General features: G+C 40.9%; 4 protein-coding genes across 7 annotated transcripts in view; 2 read left to right on the top strand and 2 right to left on the bottom strand.

Annotated features, from left to right (window-relative positions):
* zdhhc7 (zinc finger DHHC-type palmitoyltransferase 7) overlaps window positions 1-9,687 on the top strand; it is a 12,948-nt gene extending 3,261 nt beyond the window's left edge. For both annotated transcript variants that reach the window (XM_046864169.1, XM_046864170.1), the window contains 6 exons: window positions 166-464; window positions 1,932-2,056; window positions 3,118-3,214; window positions 3,503-3,584; window positions 4,908-5,038; window positions 6,467-9,687. In XM_046864169.1, coding sequence (XP_046720125.1) covers window positions 177-464; window positions 1,932-2,056; window positions 3,118-3,214; window positions 3,503-3,584; window positions 4,908-5,038; window positions 6,467-6,646 — 903 coding nt within the window. In that variant the 5' untranslated portion in view covers window positions 166-176 and the 3' untranslated portion in view covers window positions 6,647-9,687. The remainder of the gene's footprint in view (window positions 1-165; window positions 465-1,931; window positions 2,057-3,117; window positions 3,215-3,502; window positions 3,585-4,907; window positions 5,039-6,466) is intronic.
* A 522-nt stretch (window positions 9,688-10,209) lies between these two features.
* Window positions 10,210-13,300, bottom strand: nip7 (NIP7 nucleolar pre-rRNA processing protein). Its single transcript, XM_046864171.1, has 5 exons — window positions 13,143-13,300; window positions 12,184-12,270; window positions 11,960-12,098; window positions 11,103-11,243; window positions 10,210-10,557 (listed from the first exon to the last, which is right to left on the bottom strand). The coding sequence occupies exons 1-5, from the start codon at window positions 13,295-13,297 to the stop codon at window positions 10,438-10,440; spliced, it is 642 nt and encodes a 213-aa protein (XP_046720127.1). The 5' UTR covers window positions 13,298-13,300; the 3' UTR covers window positions 10,210-10,437.
* A 26-nt stretch (window positions 13,301-13,326) lies between these two features.
* Window positions 13,327-19,181, top strand: cog8 (component of oligomeric golgi complex 8). The gene is made up of 6 exons (XM_046864168.1): window positions 13,327-13,359; window positions 15,034-15,437; window positions 16,226-16,436; window positions 16,534-17,352; window positions 17,849-18,017; window positions 18,628-19,181. Exons 1-6 carry the CDS (start codon window positions 13,327-13,329, stop codon window positions 19,002-19,004), a joined length of 2,013 nt encoding a protein of 670 aa, XP_046720124.1. The 3' UTR covers window positions 19,005-19,181.
* A 760-nt stretch (window positions 19,182-19,941) lies between these two features.
* On the bottom strand, window positions 19,942-27,746 carry nob1 (NIN1 (RPN12) binding protein 1 homolog). Of its 3 annotated transcripts, none has more exons than XM_046865343.1 (10): window positions 27,621-27,746; window positions 25,451-25,583; window positions 25,227-25,360; window positions 25,064-25,138; window positions 24,237-24,383; window positions 24,004-24,150; window positions 23,175-23,387; window positions 22,887-22,984; window positions 21,389-21,533; window positions 19,942-20,536 (listed from the first exon to the last, which is right to left on the bottom strand). In XM_046865343.1, the coding sequence occupies exons 1-10, from the start codon at window positions 27,687-27,689 to the stop codon at window positions 20,267-20,269; spliced, it is 1,431 nt and encodes a 476-aa protein (XP_046721299.1). In that variant the 5' UTR covers window positions 27,690-27,746; the 3' UTR covers window positions 19,942-20,266. The 3 variants fall into 3 exon arrangements, with proteins under 3 accessions (XP_046721299.1, XP_046721301.1, XP_046721300.1); XM_046865345.1 differs by having other exon boundaries at window positions 24,004-24,147; XM_046865344.1 differs by having other exon boundaries at window positions 24,237-24,380.
* Window positions 27,747-27,752: the final 6 nt, after the last annotated feature.

Here is a 27,752-nt window from a genome sequence, read left to right as displayed (position 1 = left end):
TTCCTTTGGTTTGCACTCTTTTGTTTGTTATTGTGGTTCCAGTTGTTTTTTTGCTGTAATATTTTAAGATGATGTGTTAATAAATTTACTGCTGCAAGTTTGACCAATCAAAATCGTCCTTTCCCTAAAGCAGGTCTTTTATTCCTTTTTTTTTTTTTTTTACAGCTTAGAGCAGAATGCAGACTTCAGGGCACCGGCTACGGGATGTGGAGCAGCACCATCCCTTGCTGTCTAGCGGGGAAGAGGAGGTAACCGTGGGCCGGGTCTGGTTCATCCAGGATGGCTGCGGCATGGTGTGCGCCTCCATGACCTGGTTCCTAGTGTTGTATGCAGAATTCGTGGTGAACTTCGTCATGCTTCTGCCCTCCAAAAGCTTCTGGTACTCGCTCATCAACGGCGTGGCGTTCAACTTCTTGGCCGTGCTGGCTCTGGCGTCCCACCTGCGCACCATGCTGACAGACCCGGTAAGATGTAGAAGTAAAAAATTCCGAGTGGGAATAAAAAGTCGGGAAGAAGTGCAGCGATCGACGGCAGGCAACACGACCGCTGAGGTTATACAATACAGCAGTTTTTACACCGAGCTTCACGAAGGGCAAAACATGGTCATTATTTCACGTGTTTTTCAGCCACGCTGGAAAATGACGTAATTCCAAGTTCTTATTTCTGCACTTTTGAGTCATTTTTCTGGAACTGTGGTGCAACCCTGAGTTTTAGTCACTCATTCGAGGAGCTTCATAGGTGGCAAAATTGTCTTCAGGATTGAGTGGATGACCAGAAGAGTGGATTATTTGACATTTCAGCAACCATTTTTTTTATTATATCTTCTAAAATGGTAAATTTCAGGAGGATTAAAGGACATTGCACATTGACTAAAACATATTCAAGCTTAATTTCTATAGTATTGTCACTTGAGAAGGTACTGAAATGGTTGCTGGGTGATACTGAAATGGTTGAAGGGTGTACTTACTTTTGTGAGATGCTGATTTATTTATTTATTTGTTCATTCCTTTTGAACACCAAGAAATCTTCAGGTTGCAATTAAACGACACAATATAATCCCTATTTGCATATACACATTCAGCAGAAACTCCACACCGACGTTGTGTTTCAGGATTTAAAGTCCGAGTCAGAAGGAGGCGGCGCCGGAGTTCATTTGCAATTCTTAAACGCTCGCATCAGGAAAATGCGCTCCTGGGGTTCGGCCGCCGCTGAGTTTCTCTGTAGCGTGTTTAAATATATCTCGTGCCGGAGAGGTTTTGCATAGGCACCGAAGGACAGGGTGCATTAAATACGATACAGCTTCCACACGCCAAACTCAGATTATCAGTCGTGTTTAAAAAGCAACCGCGCTGTTTACTCAGGGTGAATAATACCGGCTGTTTAATCACGTGTATACACACACACACACACCCGGAGTCACATGCAGTATCATATTTACAGTAGGAAACTGTAGTGTTTCTGATGGTAAATGTTAGTAATCTGTTGCTATTAAACAAAATTTTTAATTTATTCCACTTTCATTTCACGTCTGTGGTTTAGAGAGGTGGTTTTAACTCTGTGGTTAAGGCTCTGGGTTACTGATCAGAAGGTCAGAGGTTCAAGCTCCATTATCACCAAGCTGCCACTTTAGGGCCCTTAACCCTTTGTGCTCCAGAGGCGCTGTATCATGGCAGACAATGCACTCCGACCTATTTCCTAACATGGTGTATGTGAAGAAAGAATTGTACTGTGCTGTAATATACTCATCACATGTACAAAGCACCTTTACCTTTCTGACCAATCACGTGGAAGCCTTCTGGTATCATTAGCATTGGTTTATTAATGTTAATTATAATATGTGTGAATATACATGAGCATGGATTGTCTTCTTTGTGCAATTTTTTCGTCTTTACTGAGAGAGGTGTGTGCGCGTGTGTGTGTGTGTGTGTTAGGGAGCTGTGCCGAAGGGAAATGCCACTAAGGAGTACATGGACAGTCTACAGCTTAAACCAGGGGAAGTCATTTACAAGTGCCCGAAATGCTGCAGCATCAAACCTGAGAGAGCTCATCACTGCAGGTGAGACGGGACGGGACACGATGAGACTGGACTGGACGGGGTGTTGTGACCTGCTGAACTTCTTTGTATAGTATTAACGACAATCAGCTGAACAAAATATAGGCTGGGATCCCCAGGTGGAAATCTTTCTGGTCTGTACCAAGGTTATAGTCTGTATAACTTGGACAGAAGTCTCAATAGTGTAACTAAAATAATATAAAACAAAATGTGTGGATGGTGTCTGTCTATCTGTCTGTCTATAACTCTAATTCCAAACACTGTGCACAAATGTAAATAAAACCAGAATGCAACGATTCGAATTTCAAAGTCATGCTATTGTAATAGATGCAGCATGACGTTAGCATTGTCTTGCTCAAATATGCAGGGTCTTCCCTGAAAAACATTTTCTGGATGGAAGCATTTGTTGCTCTAAAACCTCTTTATATATATCATTCAGCATTGATTCCACAGGCACTAATGCACTTTTTTGAACTGAGCGCTAATAAGAAACCGGATGGTCCCTCTCCTCTTTAGTCTGGAGGACGTAGTGTCCATGGATTCCAAAAAATATAAAAATCATGTTTATGCATGCTGTCTTTTTTTGCATGATCGAGATTAACGCTACATTTGTGAATGACCTGGCAAACTGTGTTCAGTCATTGATTTCTGGAGGCGTTAATGAGCCCATTTCCATTACAGAATTGTGACCGTTTTGAATTCTGTGCGGCCAAAGGACGTCCAATATTGATCTGTCTGTCTGCGTGTTTGTCTGTGTGTCTGTCTGCGTGTTTGTCTATGTGTGTTTCATGCGTGTCTGTCTGTGTGTCTGTCTGCGTGTTTGTCTGTGTGTCTGTCTGCGTGTTTGTCTGTGTGTCTGTCTGCGTGTTTGTCTGTCTGCGTGTCTGTCTGCGTGTTTGTCTGTCTGCGTGTCTGTCTGCGTGTTTGTCTGTCTGCGTGTCTGTCTGCGTGTTTGTCTGTCTGCGTGTCTGTCTGCGTGTTTGTCTGTCTGTCTGCGTGTTTGTCTGTCTATCGTTTCCACCTGTAACGGTACAAAAATTACCACACACCCCAATTTGTTCCAGCATCTGCAAGAGATGCATCAGGAAAATGGATCATCACTGTCCCTGGGTGAACAACTGCGTCGGAGAAAACAACCAGCGATACTTCGTGCTGTTCACCGTAAGCATCTCGATAAAGTCACAAACTTGCTTTTAATTGAAAGCCTCCTGTGTACGTGCTCCTTCCGTCCGTCCGGCTCGTACTAGTCAAATAATGGTTACACAACAGGACCGGAAATTTGAATGTTTGCGTTGCGATTGCTTTGATGGGCTTTATTTGGTATCTAAATGCTTTAGATAAGCGCAGGAAGTACAAATGAGGTCATGGTTTTGACACCTCGTTTTTTACACACACACACACACCCCTTGTCTTCTCAGCTGCGAACGCATCCGCCTTATGTCTTTGCAGATGTACATTGCTTCGATCTCCCTGCATGCCCTCTGCCTCAGTGGGTTCCACTTCTTCACCTGTGTCAAAGTCCAGTGGAACGGTGAGTCATTGGGGTATTAATGATTTATTGAGGGCATCTTCTGGTTGTTTCTCATCTACAACAAATGGATAATGGAGCACTGGTGAAAAAACTATTTCAAATACAGCAATCAAGACTTTATGGCCAAAAGTTTTGGGCCACCTGATTCATGTGGGTCTTTCCCAAACTTTCCACAAATTTAGAGGCACACAATTATATTGGACGTCTTCGAATAGATTTTCCCTTCACTTGAACTAGGAGACCCAAAACCCGTTCCCAGCATGGATAAAGTGTATGTGGAAGATCTCCTGCTATAAAACCATAAAACCCTATTGAAACAATTTCATGCCGACTTCACCTACATCAGTGCCTGACTTTACTGAGTGGCTGAATGAATCTCCACAAGCACACTCTTAAATCTAGTGGAACATCTTCCCAGAAGAGTGGAGTTTGTTTTAAGAGCAAATGAGAACTAAATGTGGAATGGGATGTTCACATACTGGTCTTATGGTCAGGTGTCCACAAACTTTTGGTCTATATAGTGTATATATTGCTCGGATCTCGTTGTCTTTCTGTGGTTGTGTTCTGGAAGCCTCCTTTTTCTCCACATCAGCATTAAAACAATTTTGCCCTTCAGCTCTGTTTATTAATAGAAAACAACCGAAAAGGTGTGAAGGCAAAAAAAAAAAAAAAGAAATTCTTTATACTGACAGATGTGTTGCATCAGCTGTTTAAAAAAACAAAGTCGAGTCTAATTGCAGGAACGCACGCAGCGAGGCAGAATAAGCGATTTATTGGTTTCACGATATCATAAATCGATTAAATTCGACTGTTTATTAAGTAACATTCAAATAGAGAAATAACGTAAATTATGAATTAAGACTAAACATTTTTGAGGGTATGGAACTGAATAAGTTAGGAGGCTAAAAATTGGACAAAGGATCACTAGATTCCAATAAAAAAATGAACAATTCTCCACAGAGAATGTTTTGCGTTTGGTAGCAGAGCCTGGAGTGTCATTTTAACCGCAAATAAAGCTCCAAAGTCGGCTAAACTGGCCAACTTCTGTGCATGGGCTCATGGGCTGTGTAGACTGCAGAACGTTGGGGTCGGGGTCTTTTTTTTTTTTTTTTTTAAACCTCTATGTTGAGTTAAAGTCGACCCTTCTTTACATCAACACCTTCTGACCAGTCAGATTGAAGAATCTGTGCTTGTATAAAACAGAGTAGAGTAGAGTCACAGAAACGGCTTCTTGCTTCTGAAGACTGGAACAGGCAGCTTTACATCGAGCGTTGCATTTTTATCATCAAAAGGAGCGGTTGACGGTAATTGTGTACGTTACAGAGTGTAGTGACTTCTCCCCTCCGGTGGCGGTCATGCTCCTCATTTTCCTGTGTCTGGAGGCTCTTCTCTTCCTCACCTTCACCGCCGTGATGTTCGGCACCCAGATTCACTCCATCTGCAACGACGAGACGGTGAGTCGCTCTGAGCCCAGTGTTCTGACTTTACACCACGTCGACTGCTGATGGAAAATTGTCCAATTAGTTTCATTTACTAATATTTAGTTGCGTATATAGTTTACACTCTCTTCTCCTCGTTTTAGAGTCCATGTACTGAGTCAGAAGGTAGTGGGTATCTTTATTAGCTAGGGCCTCAGTACATTAGATTGTACAGCGAGTACTAGTGTATATCAGTACTAGAAAGATATTGCGATACCCTGCTTTTAAATACGATACGATTTCCTCCCGTACTTTACAGAATGACAGCTGTAGTTCCGAGTCTTCGACAATAGAGGGCAGTGTTTGGGCAGCGAGCACCCTCAGATGCACTCCGACTTTCATGGTGAAGAAACTAAAGGCATCAAACTTAATCCAAAATTCACATTTTTGTATTTATATATTTTTTTATTTTTAGCTTTAGGGAGTTTATTAATAAATAATAACTATTTTATTTTTGCCATAGTATCGGTCTGGTATTGTTATCATGATATTTAATTTAGGTATCATACTGAGGATATGATAAATAAATTGAGGATTGTGGTATCATATCGAGGATATGATACCACAAATTTGCCACTGCTGGGCCACAAATTTGCCACTGCTGGGCCCTTGAGTAAGGCCCCTACCCTCTCAACTAGCGCTGGATACAGAGTGTCTGCCAAATGCAAATGTTATGTTACAGCTTTTATTTCATTTTGGAGATGCACTGTAAAGTAAACCCTTCAATTGTTCTAAATGATTTATAAATTGAATAAAAGGGTATGAAAAGAGCATAGAATAGTGCTAATATACATATTGTTGATTTATATATTTACATTTTTCTCACGTGTACACATTCTTGTGTCTGTTTTATGCTCTTTTTTATTGTATTTAAATAAGAATATGCTGTGTACGGTTGGACATAACAGAGAGCAATAATTACAGAAAATTAAAGTAATATTCAGAGGTTTCAGCAGATAAACAGAGGGTTTACTAATAATATTTAGAGAAAGAGTTAATAAGGATATGATTAGGATTAAAAACAGTTGTGATTTACCGCCCTCTGCTGCCTGTGGCGTGAATTGCAACTGCCGTCCAACCATAAACAAACTCTCTTTTTCACTATTCTGAGGTTTTCTCTGACTTTTTGACTCCATGTCTCGAAATCCTAATTGATCCTGTGATTTACTCAAGAATGGATTATGGAAGAAGAACTTTTGTCCATTTGTGAAAAAGAATAATTTGTATACAGCGTCATTTTATTAGACAGGAGCTGCTTGTAATATTCGTTTGTGCAGTAAATAAAATATCGTGCATTTCTCTCACAGCCTCGTTCGTAGTTTGGGACACGCCTTGTCAAAGCAACCGGTTCATCTGATCTAGAAGGTCGATCTAATACCCGGTCTTGAATTTTCTCTCCTGTAGGAAATCGAACGTTTGAAGAACGAGAAGCCGACGTGGGAGCGGCGAGTGCGCTGGGACGGGATGAAAGCCGTGTTCGGAAGCCCCCCGTCTCTGCTGTGGTTCAACCCGTTTGCCGGACTGAGACTGCGACGCCTCCTGATGGTCCACGCTCGGAAGGGAGGCTCCGAGTTCGCCGTCTGAGCCTCCGAAAGCTCGCGTTTCTCCGCACGTCATCTGCGCCGCCGTGCCTGTTTTAGACCCCATGCATAGAGGACACGACCACGGCACAATGACGCAGGTACTGCGAGCGACCCCCCGGGGACGAGAACATATAATCAACCCCGGAGGCCTGGTGTGGAGGAGAAGGGCCTCAATTTGACTAACTACCTGATAAAACCACTGGACCTCAAACGAAGGATCGCTTTTAGTTCGGCTTTTCTCGGCTCAGTCCGCCTTCTTTTTGTTTTAGTTTTAAATGGATTTTTGTCTGGGTTTTTTTTTTTGTCTTTTTTCTAACAGCATTAATATCAGGATCTTAATCAACCCACCAAATCTCACCTGCCAAGAACGTTCTGGAACCTTCTTCTGCGTTAAGATTTATCTTAAAGAAATCTTTAAAAAAAAAAGAAATTATAAAAGAATTATTCCTAGATTTAGAATCATGAACAATGAAACTTATTTAACTTTATAATAATATAGTAGAGATGAAGATGATGATGATGATAATGATAAAGCTACTTTTTTTTTTTCTACATCCTAATAGACGGCACTGAATATATACAGCGAAAGCGTTTACTTTCCGCGATGCTGCACGCAAGATCATTTTAGAAATCATGCCGTAGTGACGACACGTGACTTTTTTTGCACACACCGGGTTCGGAGCGTCGCGAATCGATTTTGCCGAGTCGTTCGGAACCGACGTTTACTGAAGTTGTTCCTTTCGCAGAGTTTCCAAGCGGTATTGTGTTCGGACGTGAAGAACCTTAAAGAAGCGTCCGTTTTAGTTTGAAGTTGCGTAGTGTAAATACAAAGAAAAGGGAATACGTTTATTGATTTACACTTTCCTGCACGGAAAGCTTTGATATTCATAATCTACGCATTCCTCCTCCTTTCTACTGGGACGTCGGCTTCTTCTGTGCCATCGCATTTTAACAGTATTGGTTTCTATTCGTTCTGCGTATGATACATTATAATGGACAAAAGTATTGGGACACCTGACTTTCCCAGCCATGTGTGTGATTCTTTCCCTTTAGTTGACTTAGGAGATCCAAATCTGTTCCAGCATGACGTTCCCCCTGTGGATAAGATCTTCCGTACATGGGTCAAAGTGGAAGATTTAATGTGAGCGCTGACTGCACCCCAGGCCTCCTCACCTTCTCAAATACATCAGTACCTGACTTTACTCACACACTTGTAGCTGAATGAGCACAAATCTACACACAAACGTTCTTCAACATCTAGAAGAGCATCTTCCCAGAGCAGTGGAGGGAATTAGAAGAGTAAATTGGGATGTGGAATGCGACGCTCAAAAAAGCACAAACTGTATTAATGACCAGGTGTCCGCAAACTTTTGGCAATATAGTGTATATGGGTTTATTTCTCCCTCTATCGGTGTAGACCCAATATTTCCTACCTCCAGTCCAGAATGAATTCTCTCGACCTGGATTTTACTTTCCAAAAGTCGTTTCCTTAAATCCCTCATTCTGCCTTCACAAAAACATAATATAAGAAAAACGGGTCGTGATGGTTTTCGTTTCTTCAGATTCCTCCCTGATCTTTAGAAATAGAACAAAAAACGTCAAATATGTATAATGTATAAACCGCTCGAGTCGCATCTTTTACAATTCAGCCACTTCTTTTACACTGAAGTCAGTCTATACAAATCCATAACTATTGGCACCCTCTAATAATAAAAATGGGTGTAAAAATAAAAATTACAAAAAAGTGGGGTGGGGGGTTTGCATTGCGGATAATTTGCTTCGTCTCACACTGAGATTCGACACATTAACCTCTGATTGTAGTACAGTAATTCTACGTACTTGTGTGCGAAACCTGAAGCTCCACACTCACGTTCTTCCCCCTCGTTCACGCTCAAGGCAGGATTTAGGAATCCCCCGGTTTTCCGACTGAACCTTGAAGGGAATAAAACGCTATAAAGGCTGTTCTAGGATTTAAATTTACATTCATTATATTATATTCGAATGATCTCATCCTGACAACTGAGCAGTTGAGAAATAAGGGCCTCGCTCAAGGGCCCCTTGGTGTTGAGGGGATTTGAACTCGCAACCTTTCGATCAGAAGTCCAAAATCCGATCTAGCACTTCCAACAATCGATATTGAAGTACGACAGGAAGTTGTTTTTCCTTAACCGCATTCCAGCTTTATTCTGCTTGTACGACGCCACCTTTCCACAAATTTCACTTTTTTCTTTGTTGGTTATTTTATTTTGACTCCTACACCAAGACTTTAGGAATTCTATTGACGAGAAATATTTCTATAAGGAGACGTCTCGCTCACGGATCGTCTTTATGTCTATATCAATAAAGAAAAGGGGATGGGTGTGTGTGTGGGGGGGATTATTATAAAGGGGGAGGATTATAAAGAAAGTGTAAAATCCTGTTGATCAGCTGTACGCTTTAGACAATGTTTTAAATATGAATGTTTGCTGGAATACAGGACGTGTAACATGCTGTCTGGGTGAAAAAAAAAAAAATCCACTTCCTGTTCACAATCTGAACTTCAAAACCATTAAAGGATTTTTTTTTTTTTTTTAAGCATGTCCGTCTTTAAGAATGTATATAGTGCTTTTTATTACATTTTATTGCTAAAGGAATAAGAGGATGAACCATGTTGTTAACACTAATTTGCAACACCTGCTTTCCGATCGAGTTCCTGATGATTTCCTGAAAAGCGTGTAGCAGGAGTGTGTAAGTGTATTAATATATATATAACTTCAGTATACAAAAAAAAAAGTCAAGGAATTGATTACAAATGCATCAGGCTTCATTGATTTATTCTAAAACCCTGTGATGAGTGGAATCACTGTTCTGTATGATGATGATGATGATGATGATGATGGAGATTTGGTCAGAACGTTTTAAATTTAATTCCTGGAAACTGGAACGCAGGCTGTATGACATGCGGTGAAAATGTTTCTTCGTTTCTCTTTCATTTGCCATTGAATAATTGTTATTTCATATGTGAAGCTCTTTTGCATAATAAAGTCGTTAGGTTCAGAACTAGTCAACGTTTTTTTTTTTTTTTTTGTGTTTACCTTCAGAGATGTTTTATAAAGACAAAGGTATTGAGACATCACACTTTTTCCAACCAGATGTGGTTCTTTCCCAAGAAATTTCATCTTTCACGCACTAGGAGACCCAAACCTGTTCCAGCATGACATAGTCCCTGTGCACAAAGCTAGCTCCATGAAGATCTGGGTTGGAAGTGTGTGGAAGATCTCCTGCTTTAGAGCTCCAGCCCTATTGAACACTTTTGGGAAGAACGTGAACGCTGACTGCACCCCAGACCTTCTCACATTCCCACCTACATCACTACCCGACTCCTCACAAGCACAGTCCGAGCTCTAGTAAAACATCACCCCAGAAGAGTCAAGGTTACTTTAACAGCAGCAGGATGTTCAAGAAGCATATTCTCAGCTCAGGTGTCCACAAACTTTTGTCCGAACTGAACTGATCTATGATTCAACAATAAAGTTCCTGCATTTAAAATTCAGTCACTGGAATAAAAAACTTTCACATAAGAGACACATTATTATAAAGTCGTATTAAAATAGCAAACGTGACCATTTTGGAGAAAACAAAACACACCATATATTTAGAAACAGAAAAGCTCCATTTGAGAGAATGTTGATGATGTTGCAGTCGGTCAGGTGACACTTTTTCCAGCAGTGAGAGAAGATGATCACTGAGTTAAATGAAAAGAAACAGTCTATTACAAAAACAAAAAAAAAAACACAGTCCGGTCCGAGCGCGTTAAGTGAGTGTGTCCTCGTTCCTGATGTACTCTCCCACATCGGCCTGATGAAACACCACGATGGCCATGGGATCCACTCTGCGGCATTCCTGTGTGGTCTTCGCTGCGACTCCAAAACCCTGCGGAGCGACGCAACAGTCAGAAAACATCCTCTAAATGTGTACATTTTCGATTATAGACACTATACACTAATCAGGGATGACATTATCGCATTATAACACTACGAGCGATGGAGTGAATAACACTGATTCTCTCTTCATCATGGCACCTGGTCAACATTTCAACATTGAACATTATATGCTCGAAGCAGGAAAAATGGGCGAATTGTGAACGTCTAGACGAATTGTGATGTCTAGACGTCTGGGTCAGAGCATCTCCAAAACTGCAGCTCTTGTGGGATGTTCCTGGTCTGCAGTGGTCAGTATCTATCAAAAGTGCTCCAAGGAAGGAACAGTGGTGAACCGGCGACAGGGTCGTGGGCGGCCGAGTCTCATTGATGCACGTGAGGAGTGAAGGCTGGTCCGTGTGGTTCCGATCCAACAGACGAGCAACTGTAGCTCAAACTGCTGTTAATGATCGACGGGTCACGACTGTTTCAGCATTACATATTAAACGGGTGGTCATAATGTTACGCCTGATCGGTGTATATTAACGTGCTACTGACCAGTGGGACGTCTGCCATCGAGTAAACCACCACTCCTTGGTACTGAGCCGTGTTTTCCGTGATCCTGCCCAGACCAGACTTCATGACGTGGTTGCCGTATAGGAAAGACTGCTCGGCTCCGGGCTTCACCCACACTTTATACTGTACACGAGACACAGGAAGAGGGCATTAAAATACACGTGAGAATATTAGACTTGGCGTTAGTAATACAATAATTCTACTTCTTTACTGATTTGACACTATTATAGACCTACACTATATGGACAAAAGTATGTGGACACCTGAGGAGAAGATTGGTATGTGCTTCTGGACATCCAAATCCACATTTAATCCCCATTTATTATAATAGCTCCACTCTTCTAGATTTTGAGGGTTAATGGCCTTGCTTTAAGGGACCAGCAGTGACAGCTTGGTTATGACCTTCATCAGAAGTCAAACATCTTATCCACTGAGCTCCCACTTCCCCTTAATAAAGATCTAAATAGGCTTTAGAGCTCTATAGCAGGAGATCTTCCACTCCGACCCACGTCTTCATGGAGCTGGCTTTGTGCACATCTAGAGACGTCCTACATATTTGGGTGCCTCCAAACAATTTGTGGAAACGCATACGGCTGAAAAAATACTTTTGATCCAAATACTTTTGGCAAAATAGTGTAATTGTTCTTGGCTGAAGAAAAAAAAAAAACGCAAACAAACGGATAATTATAATAGTTAATTAATTTACATACGTTTTATATAAACGTTAGATTTAATTGTAGCTGAGTTCTAAGAGGAATGAAAGACCTCAAGACGTGCAGTTGAAGGAAACAGTTACAGTGTAACGAGACGTAGTTACGCCGAACAGAGACGTTTAATACCTTTGCGTAAGGAGCGAGAAAATCCAGAGCCGTGATGTGCAGCCGAAACTTGTGTGTTTTGGTGAACTTCCCGAAACACGTGCCGACCGACACCAGCTTGTCGCGAGAGATATTCGTGGCCAGCTTCAGCATCTTCTCGCTTGAACGACAAACAGCAACAGATTACAGCGAGTTCTTTAACGCAGTATGACACTGATATAAATACCAGACGGCTGCGTGGTTACCTGATGTAGTACACACGATCGTGTTGCAACCTGAAGCAGTAAGTCCCATCAGGTCGATCCACGAGGAGCTTGATGTTCTCTCCGATGCTGAAAAGAAAACCGTGGAGATTTAATTAATCATACAGGCACTTTAAAAGCCATCAGATGCAGCAAAGTGACGGATGGAGCTGTTTTTGAGGTCAAACTTTGTTTTATTGAAATGTGCATTATAATTTTATGTGGCATGTTTTTGCACCATGAGCCTGGCAGAGAATTTCAGGTTCTGCATAATGACTTCATGGTTCCTTTTTGCTGCCACTTCTGATTTTATGATAGCAATATGGATTATTTAGCGTTTTATGTCCAGCTTTAATCATTTTTCTTAAAAGAAGAAAATCCACATATTGAGGGAGTGAATGAATGAAGGATGGAAGGAATAAAGACATTTGTTAAAGTCTGCTGAAATGAGCAGAACAGATAAGTAGATCATATATTTAGAAAATTAAATATTACATGTAAAACACACACACACCTCTTTTACCCAAATGGGTCTAACAAATGTAAACTAATTTAATTATTCCATTTCATTTTTAGATTTTTAGATTTTTTTTAATAAAATATTATATATTGATTAAAACCTTGAAATGTATTAATTGAAGTTACATTCAGAACAGATAAAAATATGCAAGTAATTTCAATTAATCGTGAGCTAAACTGGTGATACACAGGGGATTAATCGCGATTAAATATTTTAATCGATTGACAGCCCTTCTCTGTACTTCTCCGGGACTTCATCAGATTAAATGTTATGGATGATATTTACTGAATATTTAAGAATAAACCTTAAGATGATTCATAAGCTGTGTATATGCTTCATTTTAAACCCCAATAACATGTTCTGCTGTTAGCTGTTAGCCAGCTCGTTAGCGTGAAATCGATCAATAACATGGTTCCAGTTATCATTTTTTTTTTATACTCACTACTTGGAGAGCTTTTCGAACATTGTTTTCGTCTCTTCATCTGTTAAAGGCCGCATTTTAAATAAAAAATGAATAAAACTGCAACCTGAGCGGAAATACACTCTCACACTCACACACGTGGGTAAGAGTGAGAGAGTTTCAACTCGCCGTCGCATATTAATGACGTCACCAGCAATCGCCCAGGATGTCGCAGATAAACACAGTGTGGCTGAACAGGGTAACGTTTTAGACTATAATGCTTTTACTTTGAAACATGGCTTTGCCTGTCACCCGAAAGAGTTTTTCACTGTTGTTAATGCAATACCTTCTGGCATAAAAATGCTGATGAGATGCTCTCTTTCTTATACTGAAGTTAAACCAGTTCTTCCAGCCTTATATGTTGGAGATATGCAATTTAAAAGTGATAGTTGTTCTAACAAATATATAAGACAGGTCATTTTACAAACCTGTTATCCTTGTCAAGTTAAAAGAAACAATTTAGATCATATGTTTGAGAAGAAAACTGTGATTTATCTTAGAACTGCTTATTTGAAATTTCCTGTTCCTCCTAAAGCTAAAGAAATACACTTCAAAATTTTAAATGAGATTTATCCTTCTTACAAATTCCTAAATCAGAAATTTAATATAGAAATTGTCCCCTGTTCCTTTTGTGAAAGCCCTTCTGAAGACACAGATCATATATTTCTCTTGTGCAACTTCTCCAAACTCTTCTGGGTATCAATTCAGGACTGGTTGATAGGAAAAGAGGTGGTTGTTGATAGTTTTGTTTTTTCTTTACATCATATTTTATTTGGAGTACCTAAAGACTGTTGTGCTAATTCTTTTTTGCTAAATAACATTGAAATATTAGCAAAATATTTTATTCATAAATGTAGGTTCTTTAAATCCCCCCCACTACTTATTGTATTCAAAAATGACTTAAAATGTTTTTCCAAAGCCCTTAATAAGATGAAAGGTCAGAGTGCTGTGAAGCTGCTTTATTTATTGACATCGTTTAATTTATTGTGATACTGCCCCCAATGTTTATCTTTATTTACATTTTTTTTTCTTTTTCTTTTACTCACTATTTAAGTTCATGTAAATTATAATTTCAGATTTCTATATATTTATGTTCATTTTTCTAAACAATTTATTAGTTATACTGTGTTGAGCCTGTAATATTTATCTACACTGTAAATGTATATTTGCCTTTGTTGTTTATATACTTTTGTATTCATTAATAAAAAAAATAAAATAAATAAAATTAATAAATAAAAATAAAAAAAAATAAACACAGTGCTCCGGCAAAATATTCAAGTAATATAATATTCAATTCTGTAATTTAACAACATTGGTGATTTAACAAAATTGGTGATTTGCTTTAATTAAAAATGTATTCAAATACGTTTTGTTTTCTTTTTTCACATATGTCATGTATCTATATTTTTATGTACTTTTATACACTTGCTTTGTATTTATATAATCTGAGACCTTGGCAATAAATAAAGATAAATACTGTACTGTATAAATATACAAATAAATGTCTTTTATTTGTAGTGTTCGGTTAAAAAAAAAATACATTTTGATAAAAAATAAATAAAAAAAACATTATTCTTATTATAATTATTACAGCCTTTCTGGCTTGTTTTTTTTTTTTTTTTTTGCTGTTGGTAATAATAATTATTAATTCTTTTATTTCATTCCTTTTTTTTCAATTGGAAGAAACTAAGTATTTTAGATACTTTTTGTATACAAATGTAGTAATAATTACTCTGTCTGTATTAAAGTATTGTATTAATGAGAAAACCATGAAATAAGCTTAATTAATGTGTTTTGATGTATTTAAAGTCTTTATTGTAGGTTTTTATTTATTGCCAAATAATAAATTGAATCTTTGCTCTGAAATATATAGCTAAATCAATCAATCGAAACGAGGTCGCAAGTTTATGACGTTGTGACGTATGGTAGTGACGTAAGAAGCGTCAAGATGGCGGCTGTAGACGTGGAGGACGAGAGTATTTTGGTGTCGGTGTTTAAAGACAGTTTTCCGGAGAACTGGAGGGAGAACCCGGACTTCGCGACGTATCTGCTGGAGCTGAGCTCGTATGGAGTGGAGAAGTTGAACCGGGAACCGGAGCGCCTGTCGGAAGAGAGGGCGCAGATCCTGCAGCAGACCCGCGAGCTCGCCTTCTCCAACTACAAGACGTTCATCCGCACCGCAGACTGCACCAAAGAGATCTACCGGGACTTTGGGCGGGTGGAATCCAGTCTGTCCAAACTCCTCGAGAAATTGCCGAGTTTCGGGGAAAAATGCAGGTTAGTCTGAAACCCGGTCGCGTACGCGGAAGTGGGTGTGGTTTGTTTAGTAGTTGTAGTGGTGGTCGATATGATTCTGACAATCACATCGCGATATGCAAGCACGATTCCACAATTATTGACTTGCGTTTTCAGATATTTTGTCCATAAACATGTATTAAATTATTCCTAATAGGCTATTCTTTTTTATAGCTTTCTCCTGAATGCACTGCTTCATGTAGTGTTTGTTTACATTTATATACAATCAGATTTCAGCCATCACATCACGTGTTTTTAGAAAAATCAGCTTTAAGCCTTTAGATTCAGCACTGTAGCATAAAAGGTATTAGAAGGAAGCTGTCGCTGTAACTAATCAGATTGCGAGTTGACACCAGGGTCCTCTAGAAGGCGTACAATAACGTGGGTCATATGGTGCGATAGTCAGAGCTCGCAAACCGCATCTGTAGCAAACTGCACGAGCTCAAATCTATTTGTGTGGCTTTAATAGCTGTATATTTTTTCATTCCACAATGACTAACAGAATGTGTCCAGTAGAAAATGAACGAATCGCTCTCCGAGTCGACTCGTTCTTCTGACACACTTCAAAGACTCGTTCAAAATGAACGACTCCTCATTAATAAGTATTCCTGATCCAAATAACAATCTGTATATTTTTCTGTCTGAGAAGAAAAACCCAAGGAAACGCAAACGTACACGTTATAATCAGACGTTTAGCGCGCTCAACGTATCTGAGTGTCAGTACGGTAATAAACGTACTCTGCTGTACTTTTTTCCCTTGAATGTGATAGAGGATTTGTGAAGGAAGCGGAGGAGATCGGGGTGAGTCGGCGGATGAACAGCCTGACGCTGAACCGCCACACGGAGATCCTGGAGATTCTTGAAATTCCGCAGCTGATGGACACGTGTGTCCGGAACGGCTACTACGAGGAAGCTTTGGAACTCGCAGTGTATGTAAAGAGGCTGGAGAAAAAGCACTCGCTGTCACTCCCTGTCATCCAGGTATTGTCGGATATGTCGGTACGCATTACTAATAAGGAGTTATCGACAGTAAGTACAGTGTGTGTGTGTGTGTGTGTGTGTGTGTGTGTGTCGTTAGGGCATCGTGAACGAGGTGCGTCAGTCGGCCCAGCTCATGCTGAACCAGCTCCTCCAGCAGCTGCGCAGTAACTCTCAGCTGCCCGTGTGCCTGCGCGTGATCGGCTACCTGCGCAGGATGGACATCTTTACAGAGGCGGAGCTGCGCGTGAAGTTCCTGCAGGCGCGCGGCAGCTGGCTGCGCTCGGTTCTCGCCGCCGTCCCAGACGAAGACCCTTACGTCCATATCACCAAAACGGTGGAGGCCTGCCGAGTGCACCTCTTTGACATAATCACGCAGTACCGCGCCATCTTCTCGGACGAGGACCCGCTGCTCCCGCCCACCGAGCAGGCCCTCAACGAGGGCACCATCTTCCACGGCTGGGTGGTGCAGCAGATCGCCCACTTCCTCGAGACGTTAGAACGGGACCTCGAACGCGGAGTAGGAAGCCGTCTGGACTCGCTCCTCGGACAGTGCATGTACTTCGGCCTGTCTTTCAGCCGCGTGGGGGCCGATTTCCGCGGCCAGCTCGCGCCCATGTTCCAGCGCGTCGCCACGGAGACGTTCGCCAAAGCCGTCCAGGAAGCCGTGGACAAGTTCAAGGACGATATGAACATGTATACGCTCATTTCCCTGCCGTCCATGCTCAGGAACACCATCCCGACCGTGAGCCCCGGAGTTCAACCCGGCACGCTTCAGCCCCCGATGGGGTTGTTGGACTTTCCTCCTTTAGCCTGCTTCCTGAATAACATCTTAACAGCATTTAACGACCTGCGGCTGTGCTGCCCCATGGGTTTAGCTGAAGAGGTTGCCAAATGTGTCGAAGAAGCTCTTCTGAAGGTAGCACGTGATCTGTGGTTGTCTGTTTTTTGCATGTGGATTTGTTTATTTCCAGACCCGTCTTTTCTCTGATGCGCTTAGACAATAATTATCAGTGCGTAAAGATGCAGTCGAGTGAATTAAGCACGAGGAAGCTGATGTTCAGAATCTAAACTAATACGACAGTTTCACCACGACAGTTGGCTGGGTGTTGTTTTTTTTTCCTGTTGCATTTTTATTGTTTAAAATGAAGTCCCAAATGATTTAAATATTAATCAAAATTATAATGTAAAAAAACCCTTAAAAAGATTTTAGCAACAGGAAATGAATTGAAAATGAAAGGAAAAACAAAGTCCTACGAGAAGTTCTTCTTTAGTGAGCACTGGGTTTAATCAATCAGATAAAACTACTGGCTGCACCCATAAATCCAGTGCTTTATCCTTTCAGGTTTCTGTGTTTGTTTTCCACATGTTGATTAAGTATTAGCCTCAAACACACCCATTTCTGTCCCACACAGGTGACTAAACTGATCCTGGTTTTCCACCGGGCGGAGGAGTCGGCCTTCAGCAGCCGCGAGCGCGATTTGTTTGTCCGGTTCTGTTGCGCCTTCGCAGAGGACATGGTGCCCTTTTTGAACCGATGTCTCCAGGTTCTCTTCCCACCAGCGCAGCTCGCACACATCCTCGGTAATCAGATGGATTAGATTTGATTGTAAACATTCTAAGTAGTGGTTATGGTTGGGGGTTTAAGGCCTGGCACTGCCCAGTTGCAACTGTCGGGCCCTTGAACAAGGCCCCTAACCCTCTTTGCTCTCACCCTGTTTTCTAATGAGTGAGCTTCACTCTGCTGTAGTGTACATGTGACAAGTAAAAATCTGGAAGTCATTTCATGAATGAATGCCGTATGTCAAACGTCTCTGTGTCAGATTTCACGTTTGCTCTTCGTTCTTACTTCATGATGAAATCGCAGACGTGGTCAGAATAACACCAGTTGCACAGCTCTTCATTTAAACATCTTTTGGCACATAAAGGTTGGTGCTCCCTGTGACTGTGCGTCCAGCCTTTTGCTGCCATTTGTTGGCGTATTACAAAAGTAGTCTGGAAACTTTTCGAGAATTGATTCTCCAAGTTGCATCCTGAGGTGTTTTATTTCCTTTATTAATTAAGGATTTCTTTTATCCTTTTATAGCTACATTTGTTGATGTTATTAAGCAAGTAAATTCCTGTTATGACTTCGTGGTGAAATACTTTTATAACTATTTGATCAACTCACTGAGCTCCTGCTGCTTGTTCCTAGGTGTTCCTCCAACCCAGGTTCATAAACACGGTAACGTCGGGTGCATCGACGTCAACGCTGTGCTGGAACCTTTAGACTTCGTCCTGCCTAAGCGAGAACCCGTGTCCCCGGTGCTGGATCTTTCCGTCGAGCTGAGCAGCTCCAGTACTACAGAAGCCCAACCTTCAGCTCCAATCCAGACTTCACTTTCTGAGACGGCGGAATCTCCTGAAGTGACTGCACCAGAACATGGAGCAGACCTGGACTTCCACGGCTCCAAGACTCCACATGCAGAACGACCCAGAACACAGGACACGGAGCAAAACGATCCAGTAGACACGGCTCTGAGCAGCACAGATGATCAGAACGACGCATTGCAGCCACTTTCTCTAAATTAAATGGCTTCTTAATTTCCTTTGAATTCTAGTTAAAGTCACTCTGGGGAAGTTTTACTTTTATTTAATGATGTATAAAATGTATAATGAGTATTGTATTCTCTTGCATTGTTCCTTTTGAAGCTTTGTCATGATTAAATCTTGCAGCGGGAGCGGATAAATACAGAATATTTAAATATATTGTGTTTGTTCACGTTGTCATTTCACAAAGGATTATTTTTTCTTCTGAAGGTTCTGCCTGCTTACATGTTCTCCATCATTTTTGCTTCTCGCATGCCACATTTAAATTTTATGTGACACACGGCAGAAAAACTGGGGACACAGTTTCAGCCAATCTCTTGTAAATCTTAAGTAACCCATATAGTAGAATCTCTTTCTTCATATCTCTGAAGTGTCTTTAGTTTTTCAGTTACAGCCTCATCCCCCACGACCTGGTCCCCGGTTCACCACTGTTCCTTCCTTGGGGCACTTTTGATAAATACTGACCACTGCAGACCAGGAACATCTCACAAGAGCTGCAGTTTTGGAGATGCTCTGACCCAGACGTCTAGACGTCACAATTTGTTAAACTGGCTCAAATCCTTACCCATTTTTCCTGCTTCTAACATCAACTTTGAGGACAAAATGTTCACATGCTGCTTAATAAATAAATCCACCCACTAACATGTCCATGATGAGGAGATAAAAAAATTCCTGGCTTCATCACTGCATGAAGAACCATACTCAAAAAACACAAACCGCGTAAGAATCAAAGTCTTTGACAGTATAAATAATTTCAAATACATGAAATAGAATTTGACTAAAGAACGAGGTTTTATGAATGAAATCGGTTTGGAATCAGAAATGAGTGTAAATCATAGATGATGAAAGGATGGGACGTTCTTTCTACTTACACACATCATATGGCACCTGGTGCTCGTTTTTAATCACCAAACGTGCGTGTTCTACAGGTTACAAGCTTTATTAAGCATACTCTACATCCCATGCAATTTTATCAGGTTACTCATGTTGAAAGATATCTTTATCTCTCCTGATATGTTTACAGAGTCGGAAATACGTTGACTGCTATTTCAGGTCACCTGGTGTTTACTGCACGATTCTCAATGACATCACGAACATCAAACATCAAATTCCGTATCGCTACATCCCTAATCACACGTCAGTTCATGCTGTAGTTAAACTTTTTTTTCTTCTAGAAACAAGAACTGGTACATTCATTTCCTTCCTCACTCTTTGCCCTCGATGGCGTTAAATAAAAGGTCTGATCACTTTTTCTTCACGAATTTCTTGCGAGAGGCGTTCGGGTTGGTGCGCCTTCTGCCTCCTCCGCACTGAGCGTCCCGCAGCTGTAAACCCGCCGCACGGCTGTAAAGGTCGTGCTCTGAGAACGGAGAGCTGCCGGCGAGGTAGTCCGGGTCGAACACGTCCGTCTTCCCCCGAGCCTTTTGGGAGAGTCGCTGCTGAGGGAAACGCTGATCATCCACCAGGTGCGGGTTGTTCGAGTGTTTGCCACCTTGTGGGAGAGGAACAGAATACTGCAAAAAGGGGAGAGGTGGGGGAAAAAAGAAAGAAAGAAAGGGATTAGTGATTCTGCAAATCCCAAATGAGTGACTTTTTAATGGACTGAAATATGCAGACTTCCCTAACATAATAAAGACCATTTGTGCCATTAATTAATTAAATTAATTTAATAATTAATTTGATTTAAACCATCACTAAACAGCAAAGTACAATACAATCTAAATAATTGCGTGTTCCATCGATATTTTGCCTTTTTTGATTGAGTGACAGATGCATGGGCTTCATCGTGTATCATCTGTTGCACTGCTGGGTTTGTTTCATACTTTCGGGAAAAAAGTCATAAATAAACGTCTTCGGGATCGGTGTGGACGTAACCTTTGTTTTATTTTTAAAAAGTAATTTTTTTTTATTTATAAATTCAGATTTTTTTTTTTATTTTAAAAAAATATTTACAATATTTTTTCAATACTCTTTTTTTTTTTGCATACTAATCCATACCTGAAAATTTTAATTCCAAATCAACAAACTAAGAAATTATTTGTATTTATCTGATTGCAAATAAATAAGCTAAAAAGTGTGCAAAAATAAATACACTCCCTAAAAATAACTAAATTTACATTTATTTTATGGAGGTTCATTAATAATCTTTTCCTCACATACGTCAGAGCACACTGGAATATTCCGTCAAATATCCCAGTTTAACAGGAAGCTGGGGTCAAAGCACAGCATCAGCCATGAGACAAGGTTAAGGGCCTCGCTGATGGGCCCCAGCAGTGGCAGATTGGTAGTGCTGGGGCTTGAACCCCCGACCCTCTGATCAGTAACCCAAAACCGTCCACTCTGTTTGAGCCAGAATGGGAACATACCCTCTTTCCTTTGGGATTGAGCACTTTGGGGTTGCTGGAGAAGTGCATTTGCACGCTGCCGTCCTCGCTGAGCGTCACGGCCACCTTCTTCAGCGTGCTGTTGCCACAATGTGGACAGAACGCTTTGCTCATGTTTGTGGTAGTCCTGACAGAAGACCAAAAAAAAAAAAAACGTACAAATGAACGATTGATTTGAATAAGTGGATGAAAAACAAGAAGAGGCTGATTGATGACTTTAAAATCCTGATTAATTAGTCTCTATTGATTTTTTCCCCCCGATTAGATATTCAGGGTTCTTTCGTACCATCAATAACACACTGACTAGCGAATAATGCTAGTACATGATTAAAAATCTACATGTTTAGTGCACCAGTGTCTATAATTCAAATCCAGTGCTCATTGAGATATTATATGCATGTATTTTTATAATATGTGTACAAATGCATAAAATAGGGGCTAAACAGGGACTAAAAATCGAATCGTTTACTGCTGCGGTTATTTGCTGCTTTTAGATTTAGTTGAATCCATCACCCGATGCTCACGAGTCACGACAGAACAGATCCAGTGTGACTGTCACGAAGTTAGCAAACAGAATAGCACTACATTAAACTCTACCATTCTCACATGATGAGGATTATATAGTTTCTGCTTACTGTGCTGATGTTTCGCTTTCATCCGTGACACCAGTTCTCCGTGATCCGCTTTGCATAACTTGCAGGTACAGTTTTCATTGTTGCGTTTAGTATAAAATGCTTCCTTGCCTTGAGACGCACACGTTTTCCTGCTGCTGGTTGACCCTCTACTGTCTGCGGCTGTGTTATCTTACAGCACAATAATAATGTCTATATATGTATATGCCCTTTAAGAGCTTTACATACGCTAAAAAAAAAAGATCAAGCGACGTTAAGAACGGAGAGTCGTCTTCCGACGCCAAAATGAGAGGGGAAAAAGTAGCCTTTAATCAAAAATGACGTCAGTAATTTTCATCTCACTGTTCCCATGCTATAAATCCCACGTGTGTGATATGTAGACAGATATTAGATAACGATAGATGCATGTGTATATAATAATATACAGGTAGTCCCCGAGTTATGATGACGATATTTTTTTTTTTTTCACACGCCAGGTTAGGATGCTGCCAGGATGTAGGCATCTCCCGCCCATTTCAAAGACCAATTTTAACTCGTCTCTTATACACATTACGCTTCTGTAAATTGCTCTGGTTTGCCAAATTATGTACCGTAACTTCTTAAATTATGATCACGTTACCGTACACTACCCCATTACTGATCGCTGTTACTCCATTACTCCTGGGTAGGCTGGGCCATGTGTCGACTTACGGTATTTTTAAGTTACGGCATCGGAGTCGTCGGAGCATCTTCATCGTAGGTCTGGGACTACCGGTAATTTTCAAACCGAATCTGGTCTGTGGTGCATAAAAGGTTTGGAGATCCCTGCTGTACATGACCTTCAGATATATAGAACTCCGTCCACTCACTTGAAGCAGGCGTGGCAGCGGAGCACGTAGTTTCTCGTGTGTTTGATGAGCATGCCGTTCACTGCCAGCGCGTTCAGGCCGATCTGAACGAGCACGTTCTACAAGAAACATAAAATGAATCAGCATATTACACTAAACGAGCAGAACTGTGATTTCTGACCTGGGGTGTTCGAGTTCATGTGTAGATGATCCATGGAGGGAAAATATCTCTACTTCAGAACCAACTCATTAACGTAGTGATCATACGTACAAACTATTCACACGTTCTTCTTATGGCATCTTACGCACCTGCATCGCGAAGTCGGTGGTCAAGCAGCCCACTGTGATGTTTTCCGACACCTGATGTTCTCCGGCGTTCATCTGGATTTGTTTTATATTACTGGGAGTGATCCAGCCTCCTCCATCCTCCTCCTCGGCATCTTCCTCTTCAATACCAACATCGTTCTCCTTTTTGTCGCTCCGTGACGTCAGGTCTGTGCTCTGCACTCTCTCGGCCCCGTCCTAAGACACGGTATTTGGCTTTTTACATTTGTTTACAGAAAGCACAAATGGAAAATGTGTATACGGCCGAATGCAAAAGTTTGTGCACCCTTACCGCAAAGAGATCCGTTCTGAGTGTTCATAGATTTTTTTTTTTTGGTGCAGTATGTGTAGAAAGTAATAATAGGTCTGAATATGTAAAATTTTCATATCAAATCCCACTTGGAGAAGATGAGCGAGAGTAAGCCCCTCCTACCCAGACACCACAGTCAGCTTTTTTACTTTTTTGGGACCAGAATCCTGTTGCACATGAACATGATGCACAATATATCGATAGGGTTCATCTGCAACATTTCTAGCTCAGGGTTTCCTATGTATTAAGTTTCTAGAGTTTAGGCCACACCTACTTCGTTAGTTTAAGATTTGAGAATGCGATACGAATGCAGATGTTTGCAGTAAGCGCACCCTGACCAAGATACAGCTTTTACAGAAAATGTAATTAAATTATAATTCTTTTTAAACCTAATTTATATTATTTCGGAGCCTTTTTATAAAACAACCCGACATTTCATTCACTTATTTCCAAAATCATTTTTTTTTTCTCCAGAAAATCATAAACCATAAACATTTTACTCACCACTAACTTTAATAACTCATCGTCGATGCTGGGTAAGGGATCTCGCCAAAACTGGAAGGTGTTAAACTCGGAGCTCTCTGCGCTCGGAGCTTCACGTGACACGACGTCATGCTGAACCTCGGTGCCCGAGCTGCCTGAGGTGTCCTGCTTCAGTGTAAAAAGAGCGTTATTTCTTTTGCTTAAACTAAGCGAGGAGACGGTCGAGTATGAAACAAAATTGTCAAAATCCACACCAGCAGCTTGAGCAGGTCATCGTCGATGTTGGGTAAGGGATCTCTCCAAAACTGGAAGCTGTTAAACTCGGAGCTCTCGGCAGCTGGATGTTCACGGGAGGCTAACGGCTGCTGAACGTCAGGAACCGACCTGGATGATGATTTCTGCTTTAAAATATAAATAAAAGTTTTGTTTTTATTCCCTCATTTAAAATGAACACAAGCCAACAGGGTGTACTTACCTTTTATTTCTGTTGGAAATGTTTTTTTATGCTTTCGAGACATTTTTATGCAACAAACTCAAATGCCAAAGCAGTGAATGACTGAAAGGACGTTCTGTGGAGTCCACGTGCGACACTTGTGTCTCTAACAGAAGAACTTGTAAGAAGGAGAACAGGGGAGAACATGTGATCATGATGGTTTCGAGGTTGTTTAGTGATATTTAGCATGAAATGACCTGCCCAGTCACCACACCTAAATCCTATTTATCTGCTCTGGGATGAACTGGATGTAAGAAATCTCCAACTAGTGAAGAACATCTTTGGCAAGTTTTACAAGAGGCACAGCAAAGTGTTTCAGCTGAATGTTTGGAGAAACAGGAGGATTTTTCAATAAAATCATGTAGAACATCTGCCATTTATATATTTCTTTAATCACGCACGTGGGCTCTCAAAAACAACAAAACTGTTTTCACACATTTAACAGGTTCTGTATATGATTCATTTATGTCTTAGAACTTTTTCAAATGAGTTTAAATGTTTCAGATCGAGATCAAAGAATATAGTGCTTTGAAAAATACAATATGAAAATTCCAGACATATTTTGAAAAATAACTTATGAAGTCTTACTTTAGTAGGAGGAAGGTGAAATCCGGCGATGTTAACCGGAGCTTCTGGGTGTTTCTGTGTGCTGCAAACTTCTACCTAAAGCGCAGGGAAACACACAATGTTAATCCAAAACACAGGTTTTATTTTCATTTCATTTCTCTCAGGAGAATTTCACCACTAATACCTGCACTGCTGGGACCTTCCTCAGGTGAGCAGCTCCACAATGCTCCAACTCCAGCTGGTAGGTCAGAGCCAAGACCTTAATATCTGTAGCTGACAGGCTCGGATAATCTCCGGTCTTTTTGGCAAAATCGGTCACTGGAGGACAATAAATGAATAAAAGTCACAAATAAAAAATCTGACTCGCTTCATCCCGAAGATTAGCGAACTAGAGTACGAGCGACTCACCGAATCGGACGTGTTCTGGAAACGGTTCTTTGAAGTTGAGCTTGTAGGGTAAAAAAGCCAAGTTCTTTTTCGTTTGTTTGTCCCGAATTTCATTCACGACATCCTTCAGTGTGTAAATATTCCTCCCAATTTCCTAAAGCGAAGGAAAAACACAACTAACTGATCAGCACTCTCGCATTCTGATTGGTCAGAAGGTGATTCATTTTCTTCAGGAACAGCTCCGACAGGCGACGAGCTCCAAAGTAAACCCCGGTCTGATGTTTCTATAGCAACGGCTATATCTTAGGTTTTAGAAGGACTTGTATAGTGGATTATTTACATAATACCAGACTAAAAACATGAAATCATGCTCGCTATTATATCACAAAGAAAACTATGTCCATTGTGTCATTATTTTTTTTAAAAAGGTCATTAAGCATTTACAGAAGGAGCCTCCGGTTTCCACCACAAGACTTTTGGAGAAAACACCTCAAAAAAAGGAGTTAATTAAAACTTTGTTGAAAAAGGTATATAATGATCATGCACAGTATATGTGTTCTGTTTGCTTACAATACCGACACAATGGACCTGCGTGTACGTTCTGCGCTTACGTGAGTGACATAACTCTCCCATAGCAGTAGGTGGCAGAAGTCTATTCCGCATTCAAACAGGGAAACCGGAAAAGTTTCAACTGTAAATATATAAAGCTAACAGCGTTTATACACCTGCCGCGGATTTGTGTTTCTTTTTGCAATGATGTCTGTTAAGAGCTCTTTCTCACTGATGCTAATTCCAGTGCAAGTAAAATTTTCCATTTTGTACACACAGGTGACAAAACAGAAGAGGGCTCAGCGCCGATCCTTGAAGCAGTCCACCTGACTTCCTCATACAATACCACAACTCCTCTCTTCACCCTGTCGTACGTTTTCTCTAAATCCACAAACACACAATGCAACTCCTTCTGATCGTCTCTATACTTCTCCATCAACATTCTCAAAGCAAATAGGGCATCTGCGGTGCTCTTCCTCTGCATAAAACCATACTGTTGCTCACAGATGGTCACCTCTTCTCTTAGCCTGGCTTCCACTACTCTTTCCCATAACTTCATGGTGTGACTGATCAACTTTATTCCCCTGTAGTTACTGCAGGTCTGCACATCTTCCTTATTCTTACAGATCAGTACCAGCACACTCCTTCTCCATTCCTCAGGCATCTTCTTAACATCCAAAATCTTGTTAAACAACCTGGTTAAAAACTCCACTGCCATCTCTCCTAAACATCTCCATGCTTCTACCCGTATGTAATCTGGTCCAACCGATTTTCCACTCTTCATCGCTGCTCTCACTTCCTCCTTACTGACTCCTATCCACTTCCTGCTTCACCATCTCAAAATACTCCCTTCATCTTCTTAACACACTCTCCTCACTAGTCAACACATTTCCATCTCCATCCTTGATTGCTCTAACTTGCAGCACATCCTTTCCACTCTCACTGTACTCTTCATTCAGAATCACCCCTTCACCATTTCTCTTTCCATCCACACCACGATAGAACAGTTTAAACACCTCCAATGTTCCTGGTCTTACTCCATGAACATACATCATCTACCTTTCTTCTCTCCATCATATCAGCTCCCTCTCTCCCTTTACCAGTCATAGTACCAACATTTAAAGTACCAATCTGAACCTCCACTTCTCCTTTCCCTGCTGTCTCTGTAGACATCTTCCTCCTCTCCATCTTCTCCTAACAGTAGCCCAGTTTCCACCGGTACCCTGTTGGCTAACAATAGCTGTGATGGTCTACGCTGGATGCCCTTCCTAACACAACCCTGCCCATTCATCCGGGCCTGTGAACAGCGCTAAGAGTGCACTGACTTGTGCACCACTGATGGCTGGGTTCCATAATTATTTATATATATAGTACATATAATACCGTTTAACCCAGTAATGTGACAGCACATCAAGAACGTGCCAGGTCTTTCCAAAATTGTCTAAAATCATGTTAAACCTATTAAAACCCTTATTAAATATACAATAATTACATTAATTGTTAATATAACCCGAATCCCTGAATAACATTAGTCCCAGTACACCACAATCTAACACTAATCCAAGCTGATATTACAATAAATAATTAAAGAATAGAAACATAAACCGTTTCGTCGTGATTACAGGAACCCATGAAGGCTTACATGCAATGCGGCGTTTTTTAAGAAAGCCCCAGCGTCAGCTACGACATGCTCCACCATGGTGGTCGCCATCTTGAACACGTGTGCCGAACAGCCAATCAGCGCGGCGGCTCGTTCAACAAAGGCGAATCTCGC

Source organism: Silurus meridionalis, chromosome 13 (genome assembly GCF_014805685.1).
Source record: "Silurus meridionalis isolate SWU-2019-XX chromosome 13, ASM1480568v1, whole genome shotgun sequence".
Classification (NCBI taxonomy): Eukaryota; Metazoa; Chordata; class Actinopteri; order Siluriformes; family Siluridae; genus Silurus; species Silurus meridionalis.
Note: the sequence above shows the minus strand (reverse complement) of the source record. Positions and strands in the feature narration are given on the sequence as shown.

What these genes read in the sequence shown, in the direction of transcription:
- nip7 (XM_046864171.1), bottom strand. Translation starts at nt 13,297, where the DNA reads ATGCGACGGCGAGTTGAAACTCTCTCACTCTTACCCACGTGTGTGAGT. An exon ending in GATCGTGTGTACTACATCAG is followed by an intron (nt 12,099 to 12,183) that starts GTAACCACGCAG and finishes TTGTCGTTCAAG; the next exon opens with CGAGAAGATGCTGAAGCTGG. An exon ending in CGATGGCAGACGTCCCACTG is followed by an intron (nt 10,558 to 11,102) that starts GTCAGTAGCACG and finishes GTCGCTCCGCAG; the next exon opens with GGTTTTGGAGTCGCAGCGAA.
- cog8 (XM_046864168.1), top strand. Translation starts at nt 13,327, where the DNA reads ATGTCGCAGATAAACACAGTGTGGCTGAACAGG. An exon ending in TGTCACTCCCTGTCATCCAG is followed by an intron (nt 16,437 to 16,533) that starts GTATTGTCGGAT and finishes GTGTGTCGTTAG; the next exon opens with GGCATCGTGAACGAGGTGCG. An exon ending in GCAGCTCGCACACATCCTCG is followed by an intron (nt 18,018 to 18,627) that starts GTAATCAGATGG and finishes GCTTGTTCCTAG; the next exon opens with GTGTTCCTCCAACCCAGGTT.
- nob1 (XM_046865343.1), bottom strand. Translation starts at nt 27,689, where the DNA reads ATGGCGACCACCATGGTGGAGCATGTCGTAGCTGACGCTGGGGCTTTC. An exon ending in TAAAAAACGCCGCATTGCAT is followed by an intron (nt 25,584 to 27,620) that starts GTAAGCCTTCAT and finishes CCTTCGCTTTAG; the next exon opens with GAAATTGGGAGGAATATTTA. An exon ending in TTCACCTTCCTCCTACTAAA is followed by an intron (nt 24,384 to 25,063) that starts GTAAGACTTCAT and finishes TATATTTTAAAG; the next exon opens with CAGAAATCATCATCCAGGTC.